This window comes from Mytilus trossulus, chromosome 2 (assembly GCF_036588685.1).
Source record: "Mytilus trossulus isolate FHL-02 chromosome 2, PNRI_Mtr1.1.1.hap1, whole genome shotgun sequence".
Lineage (NCBI taxonomy): Eukaryota > Metazoa > Mollusca > Bivalvia > Mytilida > Mytilidae > Mytilus > Mytilus trossulus.
Window position 1 is genome coordinate 10,237,129 of NC_086374.1, and position 27,639 is coordinate 10,264,767.

Here is a 27,639-nt window from a genome sequence, read left to right on the forward strand (position 1 = left end):
TGTTAAGTTTGTGTGACAGTTGTAATAAAGCTTTATATTTAGGACCATCAACATAATATCAATGATAAGTAAAGAAAAAGCAAGACATTTCAGCGTGTGCACTCTTGTATTGTATACTTCTGAAAAACGAATATATCCCTCTGGACTCAAGCGTTTCCCTTTTATTTTGCATGCATGTAATTTAAAGAAATCTCACTTTTACCTTTTGGCTAATTCAAGTTTTACCATTCCACAATTATTTGACTATTTTTATGTTAAAGAAGACTTTTACCTTTTACCCATATGTTGTAAAACTCTATTTTCAAGAATTGAATCACAAAGGATGAATTTGATCAAATAAGCTCACTTTTGGATACTTATCACATACCACATACTTAAATTATCTATTAAATTGAAAATGGAAATGGGCAAGGTGTTAAAGAGACAACCCTACCAAAGAGCAGAAAACATGTCTGTCAGAGCAGAAACAATAGTGTGCTTAGATTGATTTCCTTCACTTTTGCCCTATTATTGAGATTTAGTGAAAGAATTTTAATTCTTTTATCCCTATCAATTTAGGGAGAGGGGAATCAGTATTCAACACTGCATTACTACATGTATATATCCTACCACCAGTTACAAATGTATGATATAAACAACCATGCTTTGAACATAGCCCCTGTGACTGAAAGGAGAAAAGAGATGCACAACATATAAAACATAATCCACATGGCTAGCTATAAGCTACATTATATCATTTAAAATACTTCATTGATTTTTTTTTAAAAGTGGAACAGTTTTTTGTAATAAGTTATTTACTATAGGTACTACAGTTCCCTTTCAGTTTGCCTGCTTAAGGCTTGATTACAGTTCTAATATGAAAATCAGAAGTTTGAGTATGATTGCCAATGAGACAACTCCTGGCCAGATACTAAATGACTTAATATAGATCTCTGACAGCCTTCAACATTTATTATAGCAGAACCAATAACGTATAGTAAGCTACATGTATATAAAAGACCCCTAAATAACATGACACAAAACTACATGAAAAGGAATATTCTGTGTCTGTGTGCAAAAGTGAAATATGTTTAATTAAAAATAAAGCATATAATGCAATGGATGCAGATAAATAGTCAATCCAGAAAAAAATCCTACTATAGATCTCCAATGTTATAGTCTATGTGGATTATCAAAAAAAGTTGTCAACAAACTTCTACATACTTCATTCAAATAATTTACATTAAAAAAATAACAAAAAAAAAAGATGAACATATAGGCCTACTATTGAATATATATAGAGCACCTAGGACAGACAAATACTAGTACAAATACCTCAGGATTCGCTTCGAATTCCCACCACCTAGAATAGCAAATGGTCACCCCCTTTCCCCCCTATGCATAGATACATGTATGTAATACTAATATAGTAATCATAAATAATCATTTCCTAAGAAACTGCAGATTTGAAATATATATGTAAAGTCATGAAGAGGCTGAACCTTCACTGCAAATCAGAAATTGAGAACCATAAGTCCTAAAAATTACGCATGCCTTTGATAAAATTAAAAGAGCGAGCCCCCCTCCCCCTTTTGACAAAAAAAAAAAGAAACAAAACACATAACGATAACTGTATTAATGAATGAAAGGAAAATTATGAAAGAAATCGATATAACCAAACAGATAAGTTGTTCCTTTCAAAAACTCAGCGGCCGGTAACAATATAATATGCACGAAATGAATCTTTTCTCAACTTTATTAAAGAACGATGTCAACAATCTCATGATGTTGATGCAGGCCTTAAACTGTTAGTTTACCAAATAAAGCCTGGTTTTGGTATAACGTTGATATGGTTTCAACATACTGCCTGACTTTCCTGACATTAAGATAAACAAAATTTATACAAAGTCTACAAAGAAGAAAAGATTCCAACTTTTACTGACATTTTACGTTGACATTTTCGGCGCCGGAAATTGACAACGTTGATCTATGTATTGACACAATATCGGATGGGGTCGATTCCGGCATATTCTGTTAAAAAAAATCAGTAGCGCTTAAAATTTAATGATGTTTTAAAATATATTCATTGTGTTTCAATGATATTTAGTTGATAATTAATTTAGAGAGATGAATAGCTATCGTGTACTTCAGAAACAAGGGGAAAAGAGGACCACGCCCCCATAGTGGGGACATACAAAATAAAGATGACCGTTCTCCATTTCTACTCGATAGAAGTGCCTAATTTTTTTTATAACATCTGTATTATGTACCAAAGATTATAAAATGCAAGTATAAAAAAAATCGAGGCGGAGATTTTTTAGAATCAGCTAATAATTATAGCGGACCAATAAACGTAATAGACAAATAGGCGAAAATGGCGCCTTCTTCAATTTCGAAAAAAATCTATAATTTTACAATTTATTGACACATATTGATATTTTTATAGGGGTTACATATATAAGGATTCAGCTATTCTTGATAGTTGAATGAATATTTACTTTAAAAACAGAATCTTTCCCAATTTCTAATTCTACCGGCCATGCTAGGAAAAACCTATAAAAAATTGAGACCCCGTCTTTAAAATGGGTACAATTTTTTGCCCTACTTTGGACACCTCTTTTCTTTACGGATTTCGATGTGAAAAACTAGCGAAATTACGATGTAAAAAATTCGAGGTAATTGGAGGATATGCTTTTTTTTGTACCCCTTTTTAATATCGCTATTTTATTCTATAGTGCAGAAAATCGAAATCCGAAATTCTATGTTCAGATGTGAAAAAATAAGATTTTCTTTAATTTTTTTGTTCAAACATGAAAATAATAAGTAAACTCATATATTTTTCTCTTATAAATGTGCTTACAATCAACAGCATTGACCGCCGGTACTTTGCTGTAAACGAATGAATATTTTGTACAAAAGCGCGCCATTTTTCAGCTGACGTCGGCCGACGCAAAATAGTCCAATTTTCGGCGTAGGACTACTGAGCGCCGCCGAATCACATTTTGGCCAAAAAGGCACATCCGGTTGTCCTACTGGTAGAAAATGGTGGATTACAGTTAGGGTTGAAACGAGTGACTATATATATATTTATATTTTAGTCATGAGCACAGGCACTTGTCTCAAAAAAAAATTCCTATATACCTTAATTTTATATTAAGGTATATAGGAAAACAAAATTGGAGACAAGTGCCCGCTGTGGTCGTAAGCCTCGTAAAGGACTTAAAGTGAAACGTGTTGAATTGGCCAGTAAACTAATTTAGATAACAAGTGAATATCACTGAAAATTTGCCAGAAGTAAATATAATTTTCTACAAGAGATTAAAATACGAACTACGATTTTTTTACCAAGTTTCAGTTGCTCATCTTTTCACACGTCTTTGTTGTATGTCCTCTCCGTCAAAAGTTTTTTATTATATAAATTATTCGCAACTTCCGGTTATTTCTTCACGAAATGAAAATAGAATACACATGCTAAGACTGTTGTTTTCTTGTTGCACAATTCATTGTCTGCAGTATTTTATTTTGAAAAATGTTGGAAGGGTTATTTGGAGAAGAAGATGTAACCTCTTCTAGAATATCAGAGCCTTCCAAACCTGGAATACAGTCACCACCAAGACCACGTTATCAGTGTGGTCTAGCCGGAATTAGTAACCAAGGAGCCACATGTTATCTTAATTCTCTGCTGCAAACCTTACTTTACACTCCAGAATTTCGTGGTGAGAATTGGATAAAAAAAAATTGCAAGATTGAATTTTCATGGTCATTTGTTGTCAGGATGTTTAGCCTGTTTTGCATACATACTAAATTATACATTTTATATAAAATAAAACGATAAAGACAGCAACACCCATCAATTACCGCATGGTAAGAGTTTATTCTAGTCGACATTTTTTCGCCAACAAGGGTGGCGTCTTCAGGACAATATTCAGGATATTACACATGAAATCAAAAAGTGAAGTACAATTTTTGTGCTTGTGTGGTTCGCCTAAAGTAACATAACAATAGAGGTTGTTATGACATCGTTATAGATATAAATAGAAAGTGGAAGAAAAATAAGAATCTAGTATAGTTAAAAGTGAAAGTTAGTCAATAAAGTTATTAACATGATTAACGAAGTGATTAGCTGCTATTCTTAACCTCTGTGTAGTTGTTCTCATGGAGGTTTCTAGTGGTTTTATTGTAGAAATGATGAAAGTAGATCATAAGGTATCAGTTCATTTTCAAATTGGACAACACCCCACTGGCCATCTTGTACCAATTCAACTGGCTTTGCTCTGAGGGTACTGCTTCCAATTGCGTTGGTAATAGGGTGAAGTGTATGATCGCCACAATGTTGGGAATTGTAAATCTTGGTAACATGTAGATTCATTCTTAAAAATTTACTAAATGCTAATAAAGTGTCTGTGGATCAAGCTTTTCTTTATAAATATGTTTTGTGGTTTATGTGGTTCATTTTGTTTCTGGTTTCTTCCTATTTCTCCATGTAAAATGCCTGGTATTCCGAATTATTTTTACTTCGTGTACTTGTGTATGGTATGTAATATAAAAGAACAAAATGAAAATCAATTACAGTCCGTCTTTTCTATTTGACACTTTTTTATAATTCCCTCTACTCCCATTAAATTAAACACGTTAAATTGACCAGTAAACTAATTCAAATGACAAGGGAATATAAACTTACAAGAAGTGAACCGTTATTTCTATTTCCAATCAAATGAGATTAAAAAACAAACAATAGATTAATATGTTAAAAACAGCTAAGGAGTAATGTGGAAAATATCTCTGAGATTGAAATAAGCATTTTTAATTCAGGAAAAATTTACCAATGTCTTCTATTACCAGGGTTTTTTCAAGCATATGGACCATAATTAGGTATTCGGCCTTTGGTTTCTTTTTGTATCCTTTTTTATAAGTTCTAAAATTTTAACTTTTATTTTGTGGGTTGTGTTCGTGTTAGAATAGTATGAATGGAACAATTGAGTTTTTCGAGAAAAAATTAATACATTTTGATTCACCGTTTACGTGACATGAAACCAAACAGGAAACCAATCTTTATTTTCTTTATTTTGCACAATATAATTCAAAATGCATAAATAAACACCATTACTAGTGTTACTTGCTTCATGTTAATATTTAAAATCTATTTTCAATGTTATATTAAAGTTTTTTATAAACCTGACAGGAAACAATAAGAAACCGAAAGCATTTTTTTAGTTTTATTTTATTGCAAAATCTGCTTAAAATAATCTGAACAGTATACTTTTTCTTAAAATCCATCTTAAATGTAACAGTATTATAAAACTCCTAAATATGTGCTTGTTTTGAAAACAATTAGTACAATTTATTCAGAATTTTCCATATTTTCTCCATTGATACAGGATATCATAATCGTTGTATCTGGATGTTTAAGCAAAAAAAATGTATTTATATTTGGTTTTGATATTCCAGTTATATACAATTTATTCCAAATCATTGGCAATATAACATTCTTAAATCCAGTAAAGAAAAAAACTTTTAACTTGGAATTAAAATCTTTAAAATAGGCACAATGTGATACTTGTGACCTGTACACCATCTACATGGTTTCCACATTTTAACCTACTTTAGTGGGCTAAAATCAATAAAGTACTTCCTTTCAAGTCATGCATGGTAAAAGTTTACTTCTCCTTTGACAAGTTTATTGCGTTTCTGATAAGTGTTTGCAGAACATGAATAAAAAATATTAATTAAAAACTGTGACAGGATTCCAACTTTGTACATTCTAAGTGTAACGGTATATTAACATGTATATTTGTAATTAAATTATATTTATTCACCTAAAATATCCAGTAATATTTACTGCTGAAGTTAAATCAATCCAACGAGCATTGGTACAATGATAAGAGACGTAATTTCGATTGATTTTTCCAAGGACTCTTCAGGTCATTATCGGGAAACGAAGTGTGTTCTAACGTCTGTCAAATATGAAATTGATTTTGTCAAGTCATTGGGCATTTATTTTCACACAGGATCGTATGTAACATTATGCACATAGGAAAAATAACAGACCACCGTCGCAATCTCTTTGACAATTGTATTTTCCTCTTTTAAACAAGACGAAACAAGTCTACAGATTATGTTTGCTAACATCCCGTTGGAAACAAAAACAATGTTTAGACCTAGTATTTCGTACATCCGGCTGTAATGGCGTTATCACATGTTAGTCACATGTTTCACGTATGACAGGAAATGGTTAGAACTGAAGGACAAAAACAATTTTAATAAATAACTGGACTTCTGTTTCGTGTGAAATGTAACGCATAACGACAACGTAATTTTCTTACTTAATTATTACGAAGATCAAAACAAGAATGTAAATCATCTCGGATTTACCTGTTTGATCATCTCGCGAGAGTTCATATTTGAATATTGTTTTTAAGAATTCTATTACAACAAAGCAGATTACATCATCTAAAAATTGCGTTACAAAATCGGACACAAAAATCACGCCACTGTTCTTACATCTGCTACATAAATACTTATAGTTCTCGGCATTTTCTTCTCACTATTCTTATTGGTCGATGTTCTTTGTTATTTGAAAGCAAAAGTTACGAATTTGCCGGTGAGGATTATCTATAAATCAGTCCGCGTTATGCTCTTCGGAAGCAAAAAATAATGCGAGAAACGACACAAAAATACGGTTGTAGAATCTTTGAAATTCGTATATTTCAAATTTTTTTCTAGGGAAGAGTAGCATACACTTGTATGTTGATAAAAATAATGGCATCTTTAGATGTAGTTACAACTTTTCTTACAGTAATTCACATTTTATCACTTTTCTATAGTTATAGGAAACGTAGCCCAATAGCAAATTATGGTCCATATATCATGTATATATTTGATTACAAGATTATTATCTATAATTTTTAATTACATGTAGTATAATACACCATTCCCATTGAAAAAAAGTGTTTTCCTTTATTCATGTTATTGTCATTGATAAACTGAACTATGACATACATGTATATTGTTATTATTCAAAGTTTGTGGTACATACATTAAAAAAGAAGACGTGGTATGATTGCCAACGAGACAACTGTCCACAACAGACCAAAATGAAACGAAATTGTAGGTACAAATGTAAATAACTGAAAAACAAATGAGAACTAGTTCACTGAATAGTTATAATTAATACAGGAGGAAAATGCATAACTTTTGTGAAGCTTGATTTGCATTTAAAAGGAAATAACACTTTTTTAAAATGAGTTTGATGCATCTGAAGTGCTTTTCTGGATAAACATACCTTTTTAGCTCACCTGGCCCGATGGGCCAAGTGAGCTTATGCCATCACTTGGCGTCTGGCGTCTGGCGTCGTCTGTCGTTGTAAACTATTTCAAGAATCTTCTCCTCTGAAACTACTGGGCCAAATACTTCAAAACTTTAACTGAATGTTCCTTAGGGTATCTAGTTTATAAATTGTATCCGAAGTTTTGATCTATCAACAAACATGGTCGCCATTGCTAAAAATAGAACATAGGGGTCAAATGCAGTTTTTGGCTTATAACTCAAAAACCAAAGCATTTAGAGCAAATCTGACAGGGGTTATATTGGTTATCAGGTCAAGATCTATCTGCCCTGAAATTTTCAGATGAATCAGACAACCGGTTGTTGGGTTGTTGCCCCTATATTGGTAATTTTAAGGAAATTTTGCTGTTTTTGGTTATTATCTTGAATATTATTATAGATAGAGATAAACTGTAAACAGCAATAATGTTCAGCAAAGTAAGATTTACAAATAAGTCAACATGACCGAAATGGTCAGTTGACCCCTTTAGGAGTTATTGCCCTTTATAGTCAATTTTTAACCATTTTTCGTAAATCTTAGTAATCTTTTACAAAAATCTTCTCCTCTGAAACTACTGGGCCAAATACTTCCAAACTTTAACTGAATGTTCCTTAGGGTATCTAGTTTATAATGTATCCGAAGTTTTGATCTATCAACAAACATGGTCGCCATTGCTAGAAATAGAACATAGGGGTCAAATGCAGTGTTTGGCTTATAACTCAAAAACCAAAGCATTTAGAGCAAATCTGACATAGGTATCATTGTTTATCAGGTCAAGATCTATCTGCCCTGAAATTTTCAGATGAATCAGACAACCTGTTGTTGGGTTGCTGCCCCTGAATTGATAATTTTACGGAAATTTTGCTGTTTTTGTTTATTATCTTGAATATTATTATAGATAGAGATAAACTGTAAACAGCAATAATGTTCAGCAAAGTAAGATCTTCAAATAAGTCAATTTGACCAAAATTGTCAATTGACCCCTTAAGGAGTTAATGCCCTTTAAAGACTTTTTTTCACAATTTGTTCATCATGTTGACTTACTTTAAAAAATCTTCTCCTTTGAAACTGCTGTATCAATTTCAGCCAAACTTAGGCTAAATGAGTTTCAGAGTATCTAGTATAAATTTTATATTTTATTTCCTTGTATGTCAAGAAACATAGCTCCTATGGCTAAAATAGAACATAGGAGAAAATGATTATTTTTTTTGGCTTTTGAAGAAAATAGGACGATCCAAAGAACATTTAAATAAATTGAAAAGCCAAAATAATCATTGATGAGAGATTTAACCAAAAGAATTAAGGTGAGCGATTCAGGCTCTTGGGAGCCTCTTGTTTACTACATGTACTACAATGTTGGTAGATGTTTTACAAGTTACAAATGCTCAAACCCAACAACATGCACAATGTGAAAGCCATAATTGTACATGTATCATACATTTGTACCACTGTCTCTAACATGGCTAAGTGAGTTTCTTATTTGATATACTTTCAGAATCATTATTTGACTTGACAGAAGATGAGCTAGGAAGTTTTGATAGTAAAGATATTCCTGGGAAAAAGGTATGAATTTTATGAATTTTCTTGAATATAAAACTTGTTTATAGATATCTTGTAAATCATTTAGCACATTAAAATAAAGGTTCAAAGTAGCATTGCAAACAATGTTCATATGTTTTGAAAGTGGTAAATTACTGCAAATTATTCATTCCTTTATTTAACTTGCCAATACTATACAAAGGATATACAGTCTTTAAAACAGTTTGCTGTAAGCAAAGGCAAATGAAAGGAAAATGTTACTACTAGGACCAAAAAGGGACAAAGAAAAGTCTGTATACATGGTATATACATGTAGTACATGTTGTTTTCTTTTTGTACCTGTCCTTCGCAACACAATTTAGGGCAAAGAACTGCTGACCCCTCAATCAATATTATATTTGAACTTGTAGGTGCTAATATCAAAGTGTTCTATCAGCAATGTCCTAGAAGCTTTTAAAAGTCTTTTCTGATCAACATATTTTGCTGTTACAGGTTGGGAGTTCTTTCAAGGCACCCAGCTTCCTCGATCCTGTACACACAAAAAAAAACACAGCCATGAAATAGCGCATTTGGTCAATAATGCAGAATGTGGCGTTAAACACCTATCAATCTATTAATTTTTGCTATGACTAATTAAAATGATTAAAACATCAAGTCAATATCATACAGGTATACATAAGTACTATATTGTGACTTGGATGGAGAGTTGTCTCATTGGCACTCATACCACATCTTCTTATATTTATCATTATTATGATTTATATTGTAGGTTAGAGTGATACCATTACAATTACAGAAATTGTTTACAAGATTACTACTGAGTGATCAACAAAGTATATCTACAACAGAACTGACAGATAGTTTTGGGTGGAACAACAGAGAGGTGTGTGATCATTCTGTGTAATCAACAGTATCTGTGAAAACCCAATGAAAATCTAAATTCATCAGACCATTGTTACTGAATGAAAGGATATCACACTTGTAGCCCTTGTTTTAAAAGATATAAAAAATTTCCAAAGTTTAGAGATATTATATATTAAATGTTTTATTTCTTTAATAAAATTACAATGTTGAAAATGCATTGTAGGTGTCCACTTGTTTGTCCCTACATCAGTCTGTCCATCAGTACATCCCAAAATTGGTTGTTATTCTCTAACTTAAGTTTACCTCATCAAATGTATGAAACTTATACACAATTGTGATCACCACAAAACTCAGGTCAAGTTTCCATTTGGGTGGTGTCACCTTTACTACTCTGTTTTTTACTTCTAACACACATCGTGCTTTGTTTACTATGTAATATGCATGCTTGAAATTCTCTTCCACAGATTTAGACAATTAATTGTAAATTGAAAATAATTTCATCCTAAATAAAGCTAGTGCAACTATTTTAATTAATATTCTTGCACTATTAAAGGTAAAATATTAAAAAGCCGTTTCCTGTGATATGGGTAAACAAAACTAATCCCAGAAATGAGTCCAGAATTGTTCGTTTTAGTATTGTTGCATTACATCCGGTTTGGATTTTGACTTCAGAATCGAAATAAACATAAGTGATAACTGAGAATATTATCGTTTTGAGTCATTAAAATCATTTTATTTTTAAACTGTTGCCTTCCCTTAATTGCTCTTGATTGATTTTTGGAAAATGGTAGGACAAATCATGAAGCAAATGCGATGCAACAGTGAATTGATGCTATGAACATGACGATCGAGTATGAGCATACTCATAATGAGTCTCATGCAGTAATGTGATTTTGACAATCATTTTTTTGAAAGGGGGATCAACTTTTAAGTTGAATGAAAATTACCGAAATTAGGTGAAAAAATTTCCGGATCCTTGCTCTGGAGTTATGCCCCTTAAGATCATTATATGCAAGTGTGGGTATCATCTGTGTCCCATGGACACTTTCTACTGTAACTATTGAAAAGTCTCAACTGTATTTTGTTATCTTAGAAAAGTAAACTTTGTGTCTTCGTACTTTCTTCATGTTTTTTTATTTATTGTTCATCTCCTGATCATTCATGATAAATCAAGATTCAACTTAAGCTTGACTATTTTTTCTACCAGGAATTACAACAACATGATGTACAGGAACTGAATCGTATCTTGTTTAGTGCTGTGGAAGCTTCATTAGTAGGGACTACTGGAAAGGACTTAATAAACACACTTTACCATGGAACACTTGTCAATCAGGTTATACACTCATTATTTATGTTTTCATAGTATCTTGTTATGCTATATTATTACTTCACACAATATGTAAAAACCACCTTGATTATGGTTTGATGGTCTACTAAATGGTAGCGTTCATTCCTTGACTGCAGAAGGTTGTGGGTCTGAACACACTCTGAGTCAAACCAAATACTAAAAAAAATTATGCAGCTTCTTGCCCAAGCATGGGGCATTAAGGAGAAAAACCTAAGACTGATCGGCTTGGAGTCAGAATCATATTTTCGGGTAACGCGACATGTCTCTCAGCAGACCAATACATTAAAAATCTTGCTTTTCCTATCAAACTAGTACAAAGCAGGGTTTATATTTATATTACAATAACATGTTCTCATCCTGAATATGCTTATCAATTTGCTTTTGGACATTAAGTATCCATCCATCATCATCTTATAGAAAGTATGAAATTATCAGCCTACTATTTACATTATAGATCATTTGCTCTGTATGTGGAAAAGTTAGTGAAAGAGAGGTAAGTAATAAACAAGATAGAATAACTTCAAAGATTTCTGATACACATCAAGTCATGTCAACAAGTAAAATATAAAATCATAAAAATAAAGGAAATATTCACTGAGCTTCATATGACAAAAGTTTGTTGTTGACAAATATTTGATATACATAAACAGAATAATATGAAATTCTTTTGTCAGGTAACGGTTGCATATAATTTACAATGTAATTTCTGAAATCTGCTAATTTTAGATTTTTTTACTTTATATTTTGATAGGTCTGTTTTCTATATGTCAGATACTAATGTGTGAAATACTGATTTTTTATTGTGGTATGTAATTTGTCAATATTTGTATGTTTAGGAGGATTATTTAGATTTAACATTAACAGTTGCTGGCAACAACAGTTTAGAAGAAGCTCTATGTGGAAGCTTTGTTGAGATGGAAAGTATGGATGGTAAAAACCAGTACAAATGTGAATTGTGTAACAAACTTGTCAATGCTAAAAAGGTAACTTAATGTTTAATTTTTTCACAACTTTTTATAAACTAAGAATCTTTGAGGTCTGCTACATCACAGACTAAAAACCTTGTAAAGCCAAGGTGGTCTGGTTGTTGGTTAAATCTCCATATAATACATGTAAAAATTCTTATGATTGCTAATATTGCTAAAATAGGTGTTGACTATATATAGATATTTACTGATCCTCTGCTAGGCATTCATCATTTGTTAATAAAAACAAAAAAAATGTCAGCTTGAAATTTAATATGTAATCTTGTAGACTTTTATCCTATTCTTGTTTTTTTTATGAAACTCAGAGTGAATTGTAGCACAAAGTAAGTTTATTTTCATGTATTATTTATATGTTATACTCAGGAATACTTATATAAATATGTTATATTCCCTGCCAGATATGTTCTGTTAATTTTAACTTTTATTATGTTATTTTAGGGAGCCAAATTAAGAAGTTTACCAGAAATTTTGTCTATCTCTTTTCTAAGATTTAGTTTTGATTACCAGAAGATGGAGAGATACAAGGTATGATTAAGAGAGATAAACAGTTGAACATCATAGGAACCTGCAAAAATTAATTACATGCTACAGAATAGTTACAAATATGCCAACATACAAATTAATAATTCTGGATATTTGTCTTGTACAATAATAAATAACTATTGTGTCTTTTGGCATTTCAAACATATGTTTATTTTTTAAATGTTCTACACAATAGTTTAAGCATTGAATCAATTATTACTGTTTTAAAAGATTAATTCTCACATCAGATTTATATGATTTTTATTCAGAAGATATATTATTTTGTAGGAGGCAGGAAGACTGGTTTTCCCGCATACCATTGACATGGCACCATATTGTGAAAAGGTATTATTATGTTATAAGGGACATAACTCTATTGATTAATTGTATTTTTATTGAAACATTTTGTTAAACCATTTTCAGAAAATTTTAAGAAAATATATATATGTAATTATTGATCATTATCAAACAAAACATCTAGCTATCTATCACTTTCTATATCTTTTGACTAGATAGCTGATTAAAACCTACAGAGGTCACTACAGTATCTATGATTGTTTTATGATGGACTATCATCTACTTAATTGTTCTCCACTTTAGTTTTTTATGTTATCTTTCAAAACTGTATAGCACCTTGAGTCTGAACCTGTGAAAAATCAACAAATACTTTTTTCATTTTCAGGCAGAGCTTTCTTCAGAGTATGAGTTGTTTTCTGTAGTGATTCATAAAGGAGGAGCCTATGGCGGTCATTATCATGCATTTATAAAGGATGTAGACTCTCTAGGGAAGTGGACTCATCCAGTTAGTAGACATTACAATAGTTTGTTAATCTGTAGATTGGGAAACAATCATCAAGTAATATTTCTGTTTGCTTGACCAGACATTCTGTTTTGATATGGAACTTTTGCACTAATAGCATTTTACAAAATCATTGTTTCGGTGTAGATATATGTTAAAAAATGATACACATTGAATAAAAGAGATATCAACATAGTAGTAAAGACAAAATTAAGTAAAACTTTATATTCATCTGTTGGGATTTGTTTCTCCCTTAGGCTTGGTTGGTTTGTAGAATGTAAAACCTCTAACAATATAAAAATAAGAAGATGTGGTATGATTTCCAATGAGAAAACTCTTCACAAGAGACCAAATGACACAGATTATAAGTAAAAAAGGATCTATGAAAGTTAACTACCTGCTGTTTACAAACGAAAAACAAATTATAGTATCTCCTACGATTACCTATTCCAATACAATATTAACAAGGTGTACAGATCACAAAAAGCAATAAAGGTAACATCAACTGTTGCTAGCCTGGCATTTCTTACTGTTTCTGTAGGTTTTGCAAATACATTTTATATTTTCTTACAATGTATGAATACTGAATAATTCTTTAAATATTAGGATGAAGAACCTATCCAGCTTCCAACAGACCCCAGTACTGGAGAAGTGGACTACATTGAGGTAGACTCTCCTGTAGAACTGATACAGGCCATTCTAGTCAGAAATCAAGTCCTCACTATAGACAAACTGTGTGCTGTAAGTAATATATCAAAAAAGACTCCCCTGTAGAACTTATAGAAAATTGGTCATCTGGTGCAAAAAACATCAATTTTGACAATTTTTTGTCCCATTTCTTGACCTGGAAGACTGTGCTATGCTGATAGATGTATCAATCAGTGGTCTGCATGTAGAGTGGACCCCAATAAATAAATTTAACACAACATTCCTTATGTCCAAGTGAAACTGATCTTGGTACAGCAGTCTAAAGAAGATTTTTTTTGATTAAAAATCCAAATTTTTCAATTTTTTACTTCAAATGGACCTGCAACAAGAAGTAGTTGTTTCCTAGTGATAGAGCTCTGAACATCATGTGTCAGATATTGAGAGGATGCTCACCCCTTCAAAAAACTGAGTTTTATCAGATTTCAATCTTTATGCCCCATTTATGGGCATTATGTTTTCTGGTCTGTGTGTCCATCTGTCTGTTCGTCCATTCGTCTGCACATCAGGTTAAAGTTTTTGATCGAGGTTATTTTTGATGAAGTTGAAGTCCAATCAATTTGAAACTTAGTACACATATTCTCTATGTCAGATATGATCTTTGTAATTTTAATGCCAAATGAGAGATTTTCCCCCATTTTCACTGTCCACTAAACATAAAAAATGATAGTGCGGATTGGGCATCCTTGTACTGGGGACACATTCTTGTTAAATTCTTATTTTAGGTAAAATTGAACATTAAAACATAGGAAGGAACACTACTATTGATAGTGTAAGATTGAGATAACATGCACTCACTTTGAAATAAATGTCATAAGGTTGATCTCCAAAAGTATGGAGAGCCATTGGAGCCAAATAACAGTATTTTGGGAACAGCCATTATATTAAGTATGGTAAGGGCTAATACACAAACTTAATCATGGGGTAGAATATAAGATTTTAAAAATTTTAATTCTTTCCCCCAAGAGACTAATTTTAGCTGGAGTATCAGTTTTATCCTCTTTTTATAATACGAAAGTTGACTCTTATTATCCACTGATTAAAGCATTTTATAGTTTTGATTAACATGCTAGATTTGGAGAGGGTTATTCTTGTGTGGAAAAGTTAAATGCAGTTGAAGTTAATAGAAATGATATGCAGACAATCCTTTCCTTTTTTATTCCTATGTTTCTGACATTTGCCATAGAACTTACACTTTAAAATTCTATGGCTCAAGGATTGATAATTGTTTTTGTTTTTTAACAGGAGATAAGTAAACAGACTGGAGTATCATGGAACAAAAGATTTAGGAAAAACTTTGGATCTATTGTTAAGGTCAGTTATGGTAAATACTGAAAAACATTGTATATATAATGAAAAAGTTACTTCAAATTTGGTACTTCATCATTTACATTAGAAATAGGTTAATGTTAACAATTTTATGTATATGAATTTCTTGTTTTATTTTCAGTTTTTAGAAAAACATCATGATATATTTGTACTTGATTCTGGTAGTAATCAGGTCTCACTTGGAAATTCTACTCAAGTGAAGGCTGATAAAGAAGAAAATTCATCTACAACAAATGCTGAGCCAAGAAACAAAAGGTAATCTTCTTATTCTGAAGTTCTCTCAATCACCCCTCTCTGTTTCAGCTCTTGTTTTGTTGATTAGTAAACTAATTCACATTTAGTGTCACAATTATAGAGAATCTACTGGATTATCTTGACAGAAGTAAACCATGTGTATAAGTTGTTTCATCTTCTTTTTATGTCCCATTTATTATTATGCCCTTTTATGGCCATTATGTTTTCTGGTCTGTGGGCCTGTTCGTCCGGCCGTTTCTCCTATTTCAGGTTTAAGTTTTTGGTCAAGGTAGTTTTTGATGAAGTTTAAATCGAATCAACTTGAAACTTATAACACATGTTCCTTATGATATGATCTTTCTAATTTGAATGCCAAATCAGGGAAGAGATCCACTCTTCTGGAGAACCATAAAGAGAACTAATATTCCCATTGATATAGGTATGTTTTGATTGCATAGCCTGTAACCATTGATATAGGTTTGATTTCATAGCCTCTAAACACAGAGGTAATTACTAAGTGATATTTTATTATTTTTAAATATTTTTGGGGAATATTCATTATAAAAATCTTTCTTTGGCTGTTGAAGACATTCAGGATTAGTTTATCATCTAAATAGATTATATTACATATATATTTGGAACAAATAGAAGATAATAAAAACCTCTTATTTATGTTATAGACCACAATCACCAACACCAATGCCTGGTCAAGCTTGGTTTAACTTTGATGACTCAAGAGTCTCTCCAATCAGAGAAAAGGAAATAGAAAAACAATACCAAGGAAAAGAGAGTGCTTATATGTTGTTCTACAGAAGGAAGACTTTAACAAGACCTAAAGAAGGTATAATCATTATAAGTTATTTCATTACACATGTGTATTATAATCCTTACTAGCCATGTCACTGATTCTCACCTAATGATACTGGGCATAAAACAAGTAAAAATAGAAATGTTATGAATAAAAATAAACAACAACAATATGTTGATGTTGTCTGTTAACTTTGAAATTCATATTGAAGGGCACAACACTAGTTCAATAAATTTTAGGAATGTATCTTCGTTTTTGGTCATTATCAAAGTGATTATGTTTTGTAATTTTAGCTGAAGGAAATCCAGCCTACAAGGTTCCAGATAACTTAGTAACAGATATTATCATAGAAAATGATGAACTCAGTAGAAAAAGGTATTTAACATCATAAAGGGTGCTATAAACAGTTTCGTATACAAAAAACTAGTGGTTATTCCCTGACTAAAAATAACCATGGAGGGAAACCCCTGTTTATTTACTTACTTGGTGAAAAAGTATCATGTTTTTTTGTATTTGATTGTAAAAATTAGTTAATTAGCTTTCAATTAAAACAGGTTGAATGATTGAAATAATTTAAAAAATTATATTAAATATACATGTTTCGAGGGGAGACAACACTGTAAACAGCCTGTTTTTTTAGCAGTGAAAATTGAAAACTTATTTGCAGCCACTGTAGCTCTTTTCGGAGCAGGAGACTGTTTTATTGAAAGGCCAGGTAAAAACCTACAAAATTCATACAGTTTTGATTATGAAAATGTGCATGGATCGTGTCTTCATGGGTGTGCACATGACCTGATTTCAAGTTTTGTATGTTAAAATTATACCTTTTTTCCCCCATGTTCATTGGATGAAATTTTTATAATATATTAAAAGTACACATTATTTTTATTTCATTATTAACTAGAGAACATGCTGATTCCAGTGATATCTAGTTTTATACATGTATCTTTATTAATCAGTCCACCAGTAAGGGTCACATATGCATGGTCCCTCAAAATATGACATCATAGAAAAAAACTGTTGATTGCACCCAAAGGTTAACTCTTCAGAAAAATGTATGTATAACATCAAAGGTATCTCAGCAAAACAAAGTACTTATCCCGCTAACATGATTAACCCCGCCACATTATGTATGTATGTGCCTGTCCCACGTCAGGATCCTGTAATTCAATGGTTGTCCTTTGTTCATATGTTACATATTTGTTTTTGGTTCCTTTTTCATATAAATAAGTCCATTAGTTTTCTAGTTTGAATTGTTTTACATTGTCATTTGGAGCCTTCTATAGCTGACTATGTGGCATGGGCTTTGCTCATTGTTGAAGGCTGTATAATGACCTTTAGTTATTAATTTCTGTGTCATTTTTGTCTCGTGTGGAGAGTTGTCTCATTAGCCATCATACCACATCTTTTTTTTTTATATTATAACATCAAAGTTAATTCTATAGAAAAAAAGTACTTAAAACATCAAAGTTGAATGGAGTGAGAAAATAAAAGGAATGGTTAGTGATATATTCAATGTTTGACCAGAGATGATATGTTTTCAGACAGGAATATGAGATAGAAGTTAACACTATTACTGTGCAGATCCACTTCAGCCAATCCTATGAGTACTACTCTGGGGCATTACATCCTAGACAAGACCAGTGTGGATGGATGGAACTTACTATAGACAGGAGGAAAACTATAGGGGATCTAAAAATAGCTGTAACTGAGGTCAGTACTAATGTTAGAGGGTAGTAATAGGGATACTACTCTGGGGCATTACATCCTAGACAAGACCAGTGTGGATGGATGGAACTTACTATTGACAGGAGGAAAACTATAGAGGATCTAAAAATAGCTGTAACTGAGGTCAGTACTAATGTTAGAGGGTAGTAATAGGGATACTACACTGGGGCATTTCATCCTAGACAGGACCAGTGTGGATGGATGGAACTTACTATTGACAGGAGGAAAACTATAGAGGATCTAAAATAGCTGTAACTGAGGTCAGTACTAATGTTAGAGGGTAGTAATAGGGATACTACACTGGGGCATTACATCCTAGACAAGACCAGTGTGGATGGATGGAACTTACTATAGACAGGAGGAAAACTATAGAGGATCTAAAAATAGCTGTAACTGAGGTCAGTACTAATGTTAGAGGGTAGTAATAGGGATACTACACTGGGGCATTACATCCTAGACAGGACCAGTGTGGATGGATGGAACTTACTATAGACAGGAGGAAAACTATAGAGGATCTAAAAATAGCAATAACTGAGGTCAGTACTAATGTTAGAGGGTAGTAATAGGGGTATTACTCTAGGGCATTACATCCTAGACAAGACCAGTGTGGATGGATGGAACTTACTATTGACAGGAGGAAAACTATAGAGGATCTAAAATAGCTGTAACTGAGGTCAGTACTAATGTTAGAGGGTAGTAATAGGGATACTACACTGGGGCATTACATCCTAGACAAGACCAATGTGGATGGATGGAACTTACTATTGACAGGAGGAAAACTATAGAGGATCTAAAATAGCTGTAACTGAGGTCAGTACTAATGTTAGAGGGTAGTAATAGGGATACTACACTGGGGCATTACATCCTAGACAAGACCAGTGTGGATGGATGGAACTTACTATTGACAGGAGGAAAACTATAGAGGATCTAAAAATAGCTGTAACTGAGGTCAGTACTAATGTTAGAGGGTAGTAATAGGGGTATTACTCTAGGGCATTACATCCTAGACAAGACCAGTGTGGATGGATGGAACTTACTATAGACAGGAGGAAAACTATAGCTGATCTAAAAATAGCTGTAACTGAGGTCAGTACTAATGTTAGAGGGTAGTAATAGAGATACTACACTGGGTCATTACATCCTAGACAAGACCAGTGTGGATGGATGGAACTTACTATTGACAGGAGGAAAACTATAGAGGATCTAAAAATAGCTGTAACTGAGGTCAGTACTAATGTTAGAGGGTAGTAATAGAGATACTACACTGGGTCATTACATCCTAGACAAGACCAGTGTGGATGGATGGAACTTACTATTGACAGGAGGAAAACTATAGAGGATCTAAAAATAGCTGTAACTGAGGTCAGTACTAATGTTAGAGGGTAGTAATAGGGGTATTACTCTAGGGCATTACATCCTAGACAAGACCAGTGTGGATGGATGGAACTTACTATTGACAGGAGGAAAACTATAGGGGATCTAAAAATAGCTGTAACTGAGGTCAGTACTAATGTTAGAGGGTAGTAATAGGGGTATTACTCTAGGGCATTACATCCTAGACAAGACCAGTGTGGATGGATGGAACTTACTTTTGACAGGAGGAAAACTATAGGGGATCTAAAAATAGCTGTAACTGAGGTCAGTACTAATGTTAGAGGGTAGTAATAGGGGTATTACTCTGGGGCATTACATCCTAGACCAGACCAGTGTGGTTGGATGGAACTTACTATTGACAGGAGGAAAACTATAGAGGATCTAAAAATAGCTGTAACTGAGGTCAGTACTAATGTTAGAGGGTAGTAATAGGGATACTACACTGGGTCATTACATCCTAGACAAGACCAGTGTGGTTGGATGGAACTTACTATTGACAGGAGGAAAACTATAGGGGATCTAAAATAGCTGTAACTGAGGTCAGTACTAATGTTAGAGGGTAGTAATAGGGATACTACACTGGGGCATTACATCCTAGACCAGACCAGTGTGGTTGGATGGAACTTACTATTGACAGGAGGAAAACTATAGAGGATCTAAAAATAGCTGTAACTGAGGTCAGTACTAATGTTAGAGGGTAGTAATAGGGATACTACACTGGGGCATTACATCCTAGACAAGACCAATGTGGATGGATGGAACTTACTATTGACAGGAGGAAAACTATAGAGGATCTAAAAATAGCTGTAACTGAGGTCAGTACTAATGTTAGAGGGTAGTAATAGAGATACTACACTGGGGCATTACATCCTAGACAAGACCAGTGTGGATGGATGGAACTTACTATTGACAGGAGGAAAACTATAGGGGATCTAAAAATAGCTGTAACTGAGGTCAGTACTAATGTTAGAGGGTAGTAATAGAGATACTACACTGGGTCATTACATCCTAGACAAGACCAGTGTGGATGGCAGGAACTTACTATTGACAGGAGGAAAACTATAGGGGATCTAAAAATAGCTGTAAATGAGGTCAGTACTAATGTTAGAGGGTAGTAATAGGGATACTACACTGGGTCATTACATCCTAGACAAGACCAGTGTGGATGGCAGGAACTTACTATTGACAGGAGGAAAACTATAGGGGATCTAAAATAGCTGTAACTGAGGTCAGTACTAATGTTAGAGGGTAGTAATAGGGGTATTACTCTAGGGCATTACATCCTAGACAAGACCAGTGTGGATGGATGGAACTTACTATTGACAGGAGGAAAACTATAGGGGATCTAAAAATAGCTGTAACTGAGGTCAGTACTAATGTTAGAGGGTAGTAATAGGGATATTACTCTAGGGCATTACATCCTAGACAAGACCAGTGTGGATGGATGGAACTTACTATTGACAGGAGGAAAACTATAGAGGATCCAAAAATAGCTGTAACTGAGGTCAGTACTAATGTTAGAGGGTAGTAATAGGGATACTACACTGGGGCATTACATCCTAGACAAGACCAGTGTGGATGGATGGAACTTACTATTGACAGGAGGAAAACTATAGAGGATCTAAAAATAGCTGTAACTGAGGTCAGTACTAATGTTAGAGGGTAGTAATAGAGATACTACACTGGGGCATTACATCCTAGACAAGACCAGTGTGGATGGATGGAACTTACTATTGACAGGAGGAAAACTATAGAGGATCTAAAAATAGCTGTAACTGAGGTCAGTACTAATGTTAGAGGGTAGTAATAGAGATACTACACTGGGTCATTACATCCTAGACAAGACCAGTGTGGATGGATGGAACTTACTATTGACAGGAGGAAAACTATAGGGGATCTAAAAATAGCTGTAACTGAGGTCAGTACTAATGTTAGAGGGTAGTAATAGAGATACTACACTGGGGCATTACATCCTAGACAAGACCAGTGTGGATGGATGGAACTTACTATTGACAGGAGGAAAACTATAGAGGATCTTAAAATAGCTGTAACTGAGGTCAGTACTAATGTTAGAGGGTAGTAATAGGGATACTACACTGGGGCATTACATCCTAGACAAGACCAGTGTGGATGGATGGAACTTACTATTGACAGGAGGAAAACTATAGGGGATCTAAAAATAGCTGTAACTGAGGTCAGTACTAATGTTAGAGGGTAGTAATAGGGGTACTACACTGGGTCATTACATCCTAGACAAGACCAGTGTGGATGGATGGAACTTACTATTGACAGGAGGAAAACTATAGGGGATCTAAAAATAGCTGTAACTGAGGTCAGTACTAATGTTAGAGGGTAGTAATAGGGGTATTACTCTAGGGCATTACATCCTAGACAAGACCAGTGTGGATGGATGGAACTTACTATTGACAGGAGGAAAACTATAGGGGATCTAAAAATAGCTGTAACTGAGGTCAGTACTAATGTTAGAGGGTAGTAATAGGGATACTACTCTGGGTCATTACATCCTAGACAAGACCATTGTGGATGGATGGAACTTACTATTGACAGGAGGAAAACTATAGGGGATCTAAAAATAGCTGTAACTGAGGTCAGTACTAATGTTAGAGGGTAGTAATAGGGATACTACTCTGGGGCATTACATCCTAGACAAGACCAGTGTGGATGGATGGAACTTACTATTGACAGGAGGAAAACTATAGAGGATCTAAAAATAGCTGTAACTGAGGTCAGTACTAATGTTAGAGGGTAGTAATAGGGATACTACACTGGGTCATTACATCCTAGACAAGACCAGTGTGGATGGATGGAACTTACTATTGACAGGAGGAAAACTATAGGGGATCTAAAAATAGCTGAAACTGAGGTCAGTACTAATGTTAGAGGGTAGTAATAGGGGTACTACACTGGGTCATTACATCCTAGACAAGACCAGTGTGGATGGATGGAACTTACTATTGACAGGAGGAAAACTATAGGGGATCTAAAAATAGCTGTAACTGAGGTCAGTACTAATGTTAGAGGGTAGTAATAGGGGTATTACTCTGGGTCATTACATCCTAGACAAGACCAGTGTGGATGGATGGAACTTACTATTGACAGGAGGAAAACTATAGAGGATCTAAAAATAGCTGTAACTGAGGTCAGTACTAATGTTAGAGGGTAGTAATAGAGATACTACACTGGGTCATTACATCCTAGACAAGACCAGTGTGGATGGATGGAACTTACTATTGACAGGAGGAAAACTATAGAGGATCTAAAAATAGCTGTAACTGAGGTCAGTACTAATGTTAGAGGGTAGTAATAGGGATACTACACTGGGTCATTACATCCTAGACAAGACCAGTGTGGATGGATGGAACTTACTATTGACAGGAGGAAAACTATAGAGGATCTAAAAATAGCTGTAACTGAGGTCAGTACTAATGTTAGAGGGTAGTAATAGGGATACTACACTGGGTCATTACATCCTAGACAAGACCAGTGTGGATGGATGGAACTTACTATTGACAGGAGGAAAACTATAGAGGATCTAAAAATAGCTGTAACTGAGGTCAGTACTAATGTTAGAGGGTAGTAATAGGGATACTACTCTGGGTCATTACATCCTAGACAAGACCAGTGTGGATGGATGGAACTTACTATTGACAGGAGGAAAACTATAGGGGATCTAAAAATAGCTGTAACTGAGGTCAGTACTAATGTTATTGGAACAGTACTAGTGCAGTTTTGTTATGTTTATAATTCACATTTTAATGCCCCGGAGGAGGCAGTAAGCTATCCCAAAGCTGGTTTCCATTCTTTAACTTTAGTTTGCCTCAACCAAATGTTATGAAACTTAAACACAATGCTTAATTCCAAAAATAAATAAAACATCTAGAGCTATGCTTCTTTACAAATAGAAAAAAAAATGTTCTCTAATTTAATTCAGCTTCAACCAATTGTTATGATATGGAAATTGTACACAATGTTTATTACCACAATATACAGATCAAATTTGACTTTTTATGGTGTCACTTTTACTGTTCTAGAGTTATGCCCCTTTGGAAAAGTTGCTTTAATTTTTCATTTAAATTCTCTAACTTAAATTGGCCTCAACCAAATGTTATGAAATTTATACACAATGCTTGTTAATTACCACAAAACTCAGATCAAGTACAAATTTTGATAGCATCACTTTAACTGTTTGTCAGTTATGTCCCTTTATAACTTTATATGATATGCAAGCGGGAGTATCATCTGTTTCCCATGGACACATTTCCAATTTATTGTATAGTTTGTATAAAGATAAGTATGCTTAGCATCAAATATCACAGAATGGTAAGTCTATGGCAAGTTAAAATATTAAAATATGTAGTCCATATTACAGTAAGGGAATGATTTACAGTGCATTTCAAGCATACTCAAACAATTACTTCCTTGTTTCTAGTTCTAGTATTTTCATCTTTTATTCTGACTGAAAGGAGAATCTATAAGTATATTATCTGAATGAACATGGGCATCATTTGCTTGAAACATTGTGTTGTGTGTTGTATATGAGAAATACTTTCATGATTAATAGAATAGTTCTTAGAAATTTATATGGAATTTTGTGTTTAATGATTTGGACTTTCAAACTTGGAGTTGATATTCATAATCATAAATATAGTGATGTGAAAATGGTTTAGGGAAATCATTCTTTTTATGAGAATAAAAGACTTTGATATTTGTGCACTTTCCTGTATATTTGCAATGTCACAATGTTTAAATAAATGTTACCATGCATTATGGTTTTACAATGTATCTGAAATCAGTGAATAGAAATGAGAAAATCTTATAATCTTGAGTATTTTTATGATTTTCTATTCATTCTGTTTTTCAGTTAGGTGGAGAACTGGTACCTGAAATATTTGTAATACAGAGGATGAAGGAGTTACCAGCAGGCCACCATTTGTATGAGTTTTTATCTGGTAAATGATTACATGTTAAATAGATCTGTTATGGATTGATACTTCAGAAGACTTCTTTATTCATCAGTCCTTTCTTAAAACAGATATATATATATAGTCCTTTATAGATGAAATCCAAATGTTTGGATTTTAAAATATTGGGCTGAGTTAGTCCCATCACATTCAAAACCATATTTTTTTTTTATTTAAACCGACAAATAGATACAAAGCTTAAGGTGAAACATACATTTATTCCTGAGCATGCTTATTGTATATGATATCAGTAACTTCAGTCTTTTATTAAGAAATATTTTTCAAATGTGTAAAACAATTATTATTTCATAGATAATCTTATAAAAGAGAACAAAAGTTTAAGTTTTAAATTAATGTGATATCTACCTGACTAATGAACAATAATTATTACAGGTGAAGACAGTAAACAGCTAAAGGACATTACTATTGATGATGGATCCATGTTATTTATATGGGATGGTCATCTGGTTAGTAGATCTATATTTTATACAATTTGTCAAATGAACAAGATAAGATAATTTAAGCATACTATTTGACCATAGCTTTGATGACTTTTTGAATTGGTCATATTAATTTTTAAATAACAATATTTTGTTCACCTGTTAATTGTCTGCATCATAACATAAAAGGACATAAATGATTTGATTCGATCAATGAAAAACACAATACCACAATTTAATCTCGACCCAGATTATACAAAAGGCACATGGCTTCAAATTTTTCAGAAGAAAAAGGGCATAGGGTCCGAAAACTCTATAGAACCAGAATCGCTCACCTGTTATTTTTTAACTTCAATCTTTCATCAATGATTATTTTTTCCATCAAATCATTCTTAATTTCGGTTTACTTTGTAAGAATATGGTGAAAAATGCCTGAAATAAATTTGTTATTCATTTATTGTATTGAAAATGTCATATTCCTTTCCAAATTGCGTGTCTAACATCGGTTGTTTTTGTAAACTTTTTTTGTCCAACATTTAAAAATTCATAGCTGAGGATGGTAGTCAGGTAATTAACCAGCTTTGTAGGAAGTTCTAAATTTTCATGATAATGACTGGGGACACATGAATGGCACAGCTCATGGAAGAATATTGATCCTGAAAGGAAAAATTATGCTTTCCACACACTATAACATACTTTTGTTTAGATCCACCTGATTAATTTATATATTTCAATGTATGTGTATTGTTTCAATTTATTTATTTAAGTTGCTCAACTCTAGGACTATTCATATCATTATACTATGTACCAGCTTAACTTTATATATCTTTTTATGAGAAACACTGAATATGCATAACTTACTAGTTTATTTATGTGCCCTATTTGGTATAGTTAACTTGCAAAGTGCCCTTATTCAGATCTAGATAAAACACTATTGTATATAAAATATCTTCTGCCATTGAAAACAATAACTGTTTACAGGTGAATGGAACAACTGTGCCATCTGGTCAGGAACATGAACCTATTCTATTAAACATATCTTATGGGAATGACCAACTGTTTATTAGAGGTTTCTCAAAAATGTTGACATTGGAGGAGTTCAAGGTCATTGTAAGTGAGGACACACGGATTAGAACTAAGGATCTGAGATTAAAGAGAATTGTAAATCAAGGTGAGTTAACATTCAATGTCGAAAAAAAGACAGAAATTTTAACAAGTATATAAGAACTGAAAAGAATTAAGGACTTGATTTAACCAAGAATTGGTTTTTTAGGTGGATTCAATTTCATTGTCAATGTTGAAACAGGATTATAATTGAATTCAACTGTTAGAAAGAGTGAAGTTTATCTAATATCAAACCAAAAGAACTAACATAATATTAGTTTTGGGCATATTACAAACATTTATGCTGTATATTTATGCCTAGCTGTGGAAATTGATAACATTTTTAAAGAGAGGCAAAAGATACCAGAGGGACATTCAAACTCATAGATAAGAAACAAACTGACAATACCCTGGCTAAAAAAGAAAAAGACAAACAGACAAATAATAGTACACAAGACTCAACATAGAAAACTAAAGATTAAGCAACAAGAACCCCACCAAAAACTATGTACGGTAACCCCAATTTAAGTACAGATTAAATTCAGCATATGTCCATCTTACTATCACCAGGTTAAGCGATAAGATATTTTTAACATAGATGTTTTGTGAGTACTAAATGAAATAGTATAACTATATGCACAAATTATTTGTAGACACTAACCCAAAACTGATAGATTTTTCCAGTGATTTATTAGATACAACTTTAGAAACACTCAGACTGAAAAATGGAGATGAAATAATTGCAGAGGACAAATCTAAGTAAGAATTAGTTGGTTTCTTATTGATACAAAATATCTTTTATTACAGAAACATTTTTCTGATTTCTTATACCATCTTTAAGAGGAAATATTTGTATGCAGTGTGAGTTATTGCCCCTGGCCTTTTTGATATAAAATGTGTGACAACAAAGTACCATTGGTAGAAATTGTGTATTGGTGAAATCAGTCTCACTTGGGGCTTTTTGTTTATTATTGTAAAACAAGTCTTTTTAAAACAGAAGAGAAGTTGTATATGTTTATGGGAACAACAATGATGGTATGACCTTGATAGTTTTGGGTCACATGATTAATCAGGAAGCTAAGGCAGACGAATATTTCTTAAAATATGTTAAAAACAAGATCAGTTATTTAGTTAATGCCAGTATTAGCAGATGTGGATACATGTGTATTTTTTTTTTCAGACTACCTGTGTCAGACAGAACCATTCAGAACAAAATGAAAATATCATATCCTATTTATATAGAAAATCGAAGCAGTAGTGTAAGTATCAATATACATGTGTTGGATTATGGGAAATAGCTGCCAAAACTTTAAAGGATCACAATATGAATATGTATAACAAGATATCTAAAGGGCAATATAAAGTCAAAGTAAAGAAACAGAGCAAAAAAATGAAATAAACATTAAAAGGAAGACAATAACCCACAAAAACTTATACCATAAAAAATGTAACAGTTCAGCTAAAGACACTGTGAACAAATGTATCTAAGGTGGCTTGTGAAAGTATGCAGTTCCTGCTCCAATATTATTTAATTTATCAACTGCAGCAGACCAAAAAAGGGATCTAATAATGTT

The 27,639-nt window shown here is 32.9% G+C and overlaps 1 protein-coding gene across 1 annotated transcript in view; it reads left to right on the forward strand.

Moving 5' to 3' along the window:
* Window positions 1-3,443: 3,443 nt before the first annotated feature.
* The window catches only part of LOC134704837 (ubiquitin carboxyl-terminal hydrolase 40-like), a 31,955-nt gene continuing 7,759 nt past the window's right edge, over window positions 3,444-27,639 (forward strand). The window contains exons 1-27 of the mRNA XM_063563618.1: window positions 3,444-3,695; window positions 8,799-8,866; window positions 9,612-9,725; window positions 10,914-11,039; window positions 11,509-11,547; window positions 11,891-12,037; window positions 12,479-12,565; window positions 12,851-12,907; window positions 13,245-13,364; window positions 13,968-14,102; window positions 15,312-15,380; window positions 15,517-15,650; window positions 16,310-16,470; window positions 16,731-16,812; window positions 17,982-18,150; window positions 18,800-18,858; window positions 19,158-19,271; window positions 19,572-19,685; window positions 20,950-21,063; window positions 21,916-22,029; window positions 22,621-22,699; window positions 23,144-23,251; window positions 24,422-24,509; window positions 24,915-24,988; window positions 25,943-26,132; window positions 26,719-26,824; window positions 27,246-27,324. Of these exons, the coding sequence (XP_063419688.1) occupies window positions 3,509-3,695; window positions 8,799-8,866; window positions 9,612-9,725; window positions 10,914-11,039; window positions 11,509-11,547; window positions 11,891-12,037; window positions 12,479-12,565; window positions 12,851-12,907; window positions 13,245-13,364; window positions 13,968-14,102; window positions 15,312-15,380; window positions 15,517-15,650; window positions 16,310-16,470; window positions 16,731-16,812; window positions 17,982-18,150; window positions 18,800-18,858; window positions 19,158-19,271; window positions 19,572-19,685; window positions 20,950-21,063; window positions 21,916-22,029; window positions 22,621-22,699; window positions 23,144-23,251; window positions 24,422-24,509; window positions 24,915-24,988; window positions 25,943-26,132; window positions 26,719-26,824; window positions 27,246-27,324 (2,934 nt within the window). The 5' untranslated portion in view covers window positions 3,444-3,508. The remainder of the gene's footprint in view (window positions 3,696-8,798; window positions 8,867-9,611; window positions 9,726-10,913; window positions 11,040-11,508; window positions 11,548-11,890; window positions 12,038-12,478; window positions 12,566-12,850; window positions 12,908-13,244; window positions 13,365-13,967; window positions 14,103-15,311; window positions 15,381-15,516; window positions 15,651-16,309; window positions 16,471-16,730; window positions 16,813-17,981; window positions 18,151-18,799; window positions 18,859-19,157; window positions 19,272-19,571; window positions 19,686-20,949; window positions 21,064-21,915; window positions 22,030-22,620; window positions 22,700-23,143; window positions 23,252-24,421; window positions 24,510-24,914; window positions 24,989-25,942; window positions 26,133-26,718; window positions 26,825-27,245; window positions 27,325-27,639) is intronic.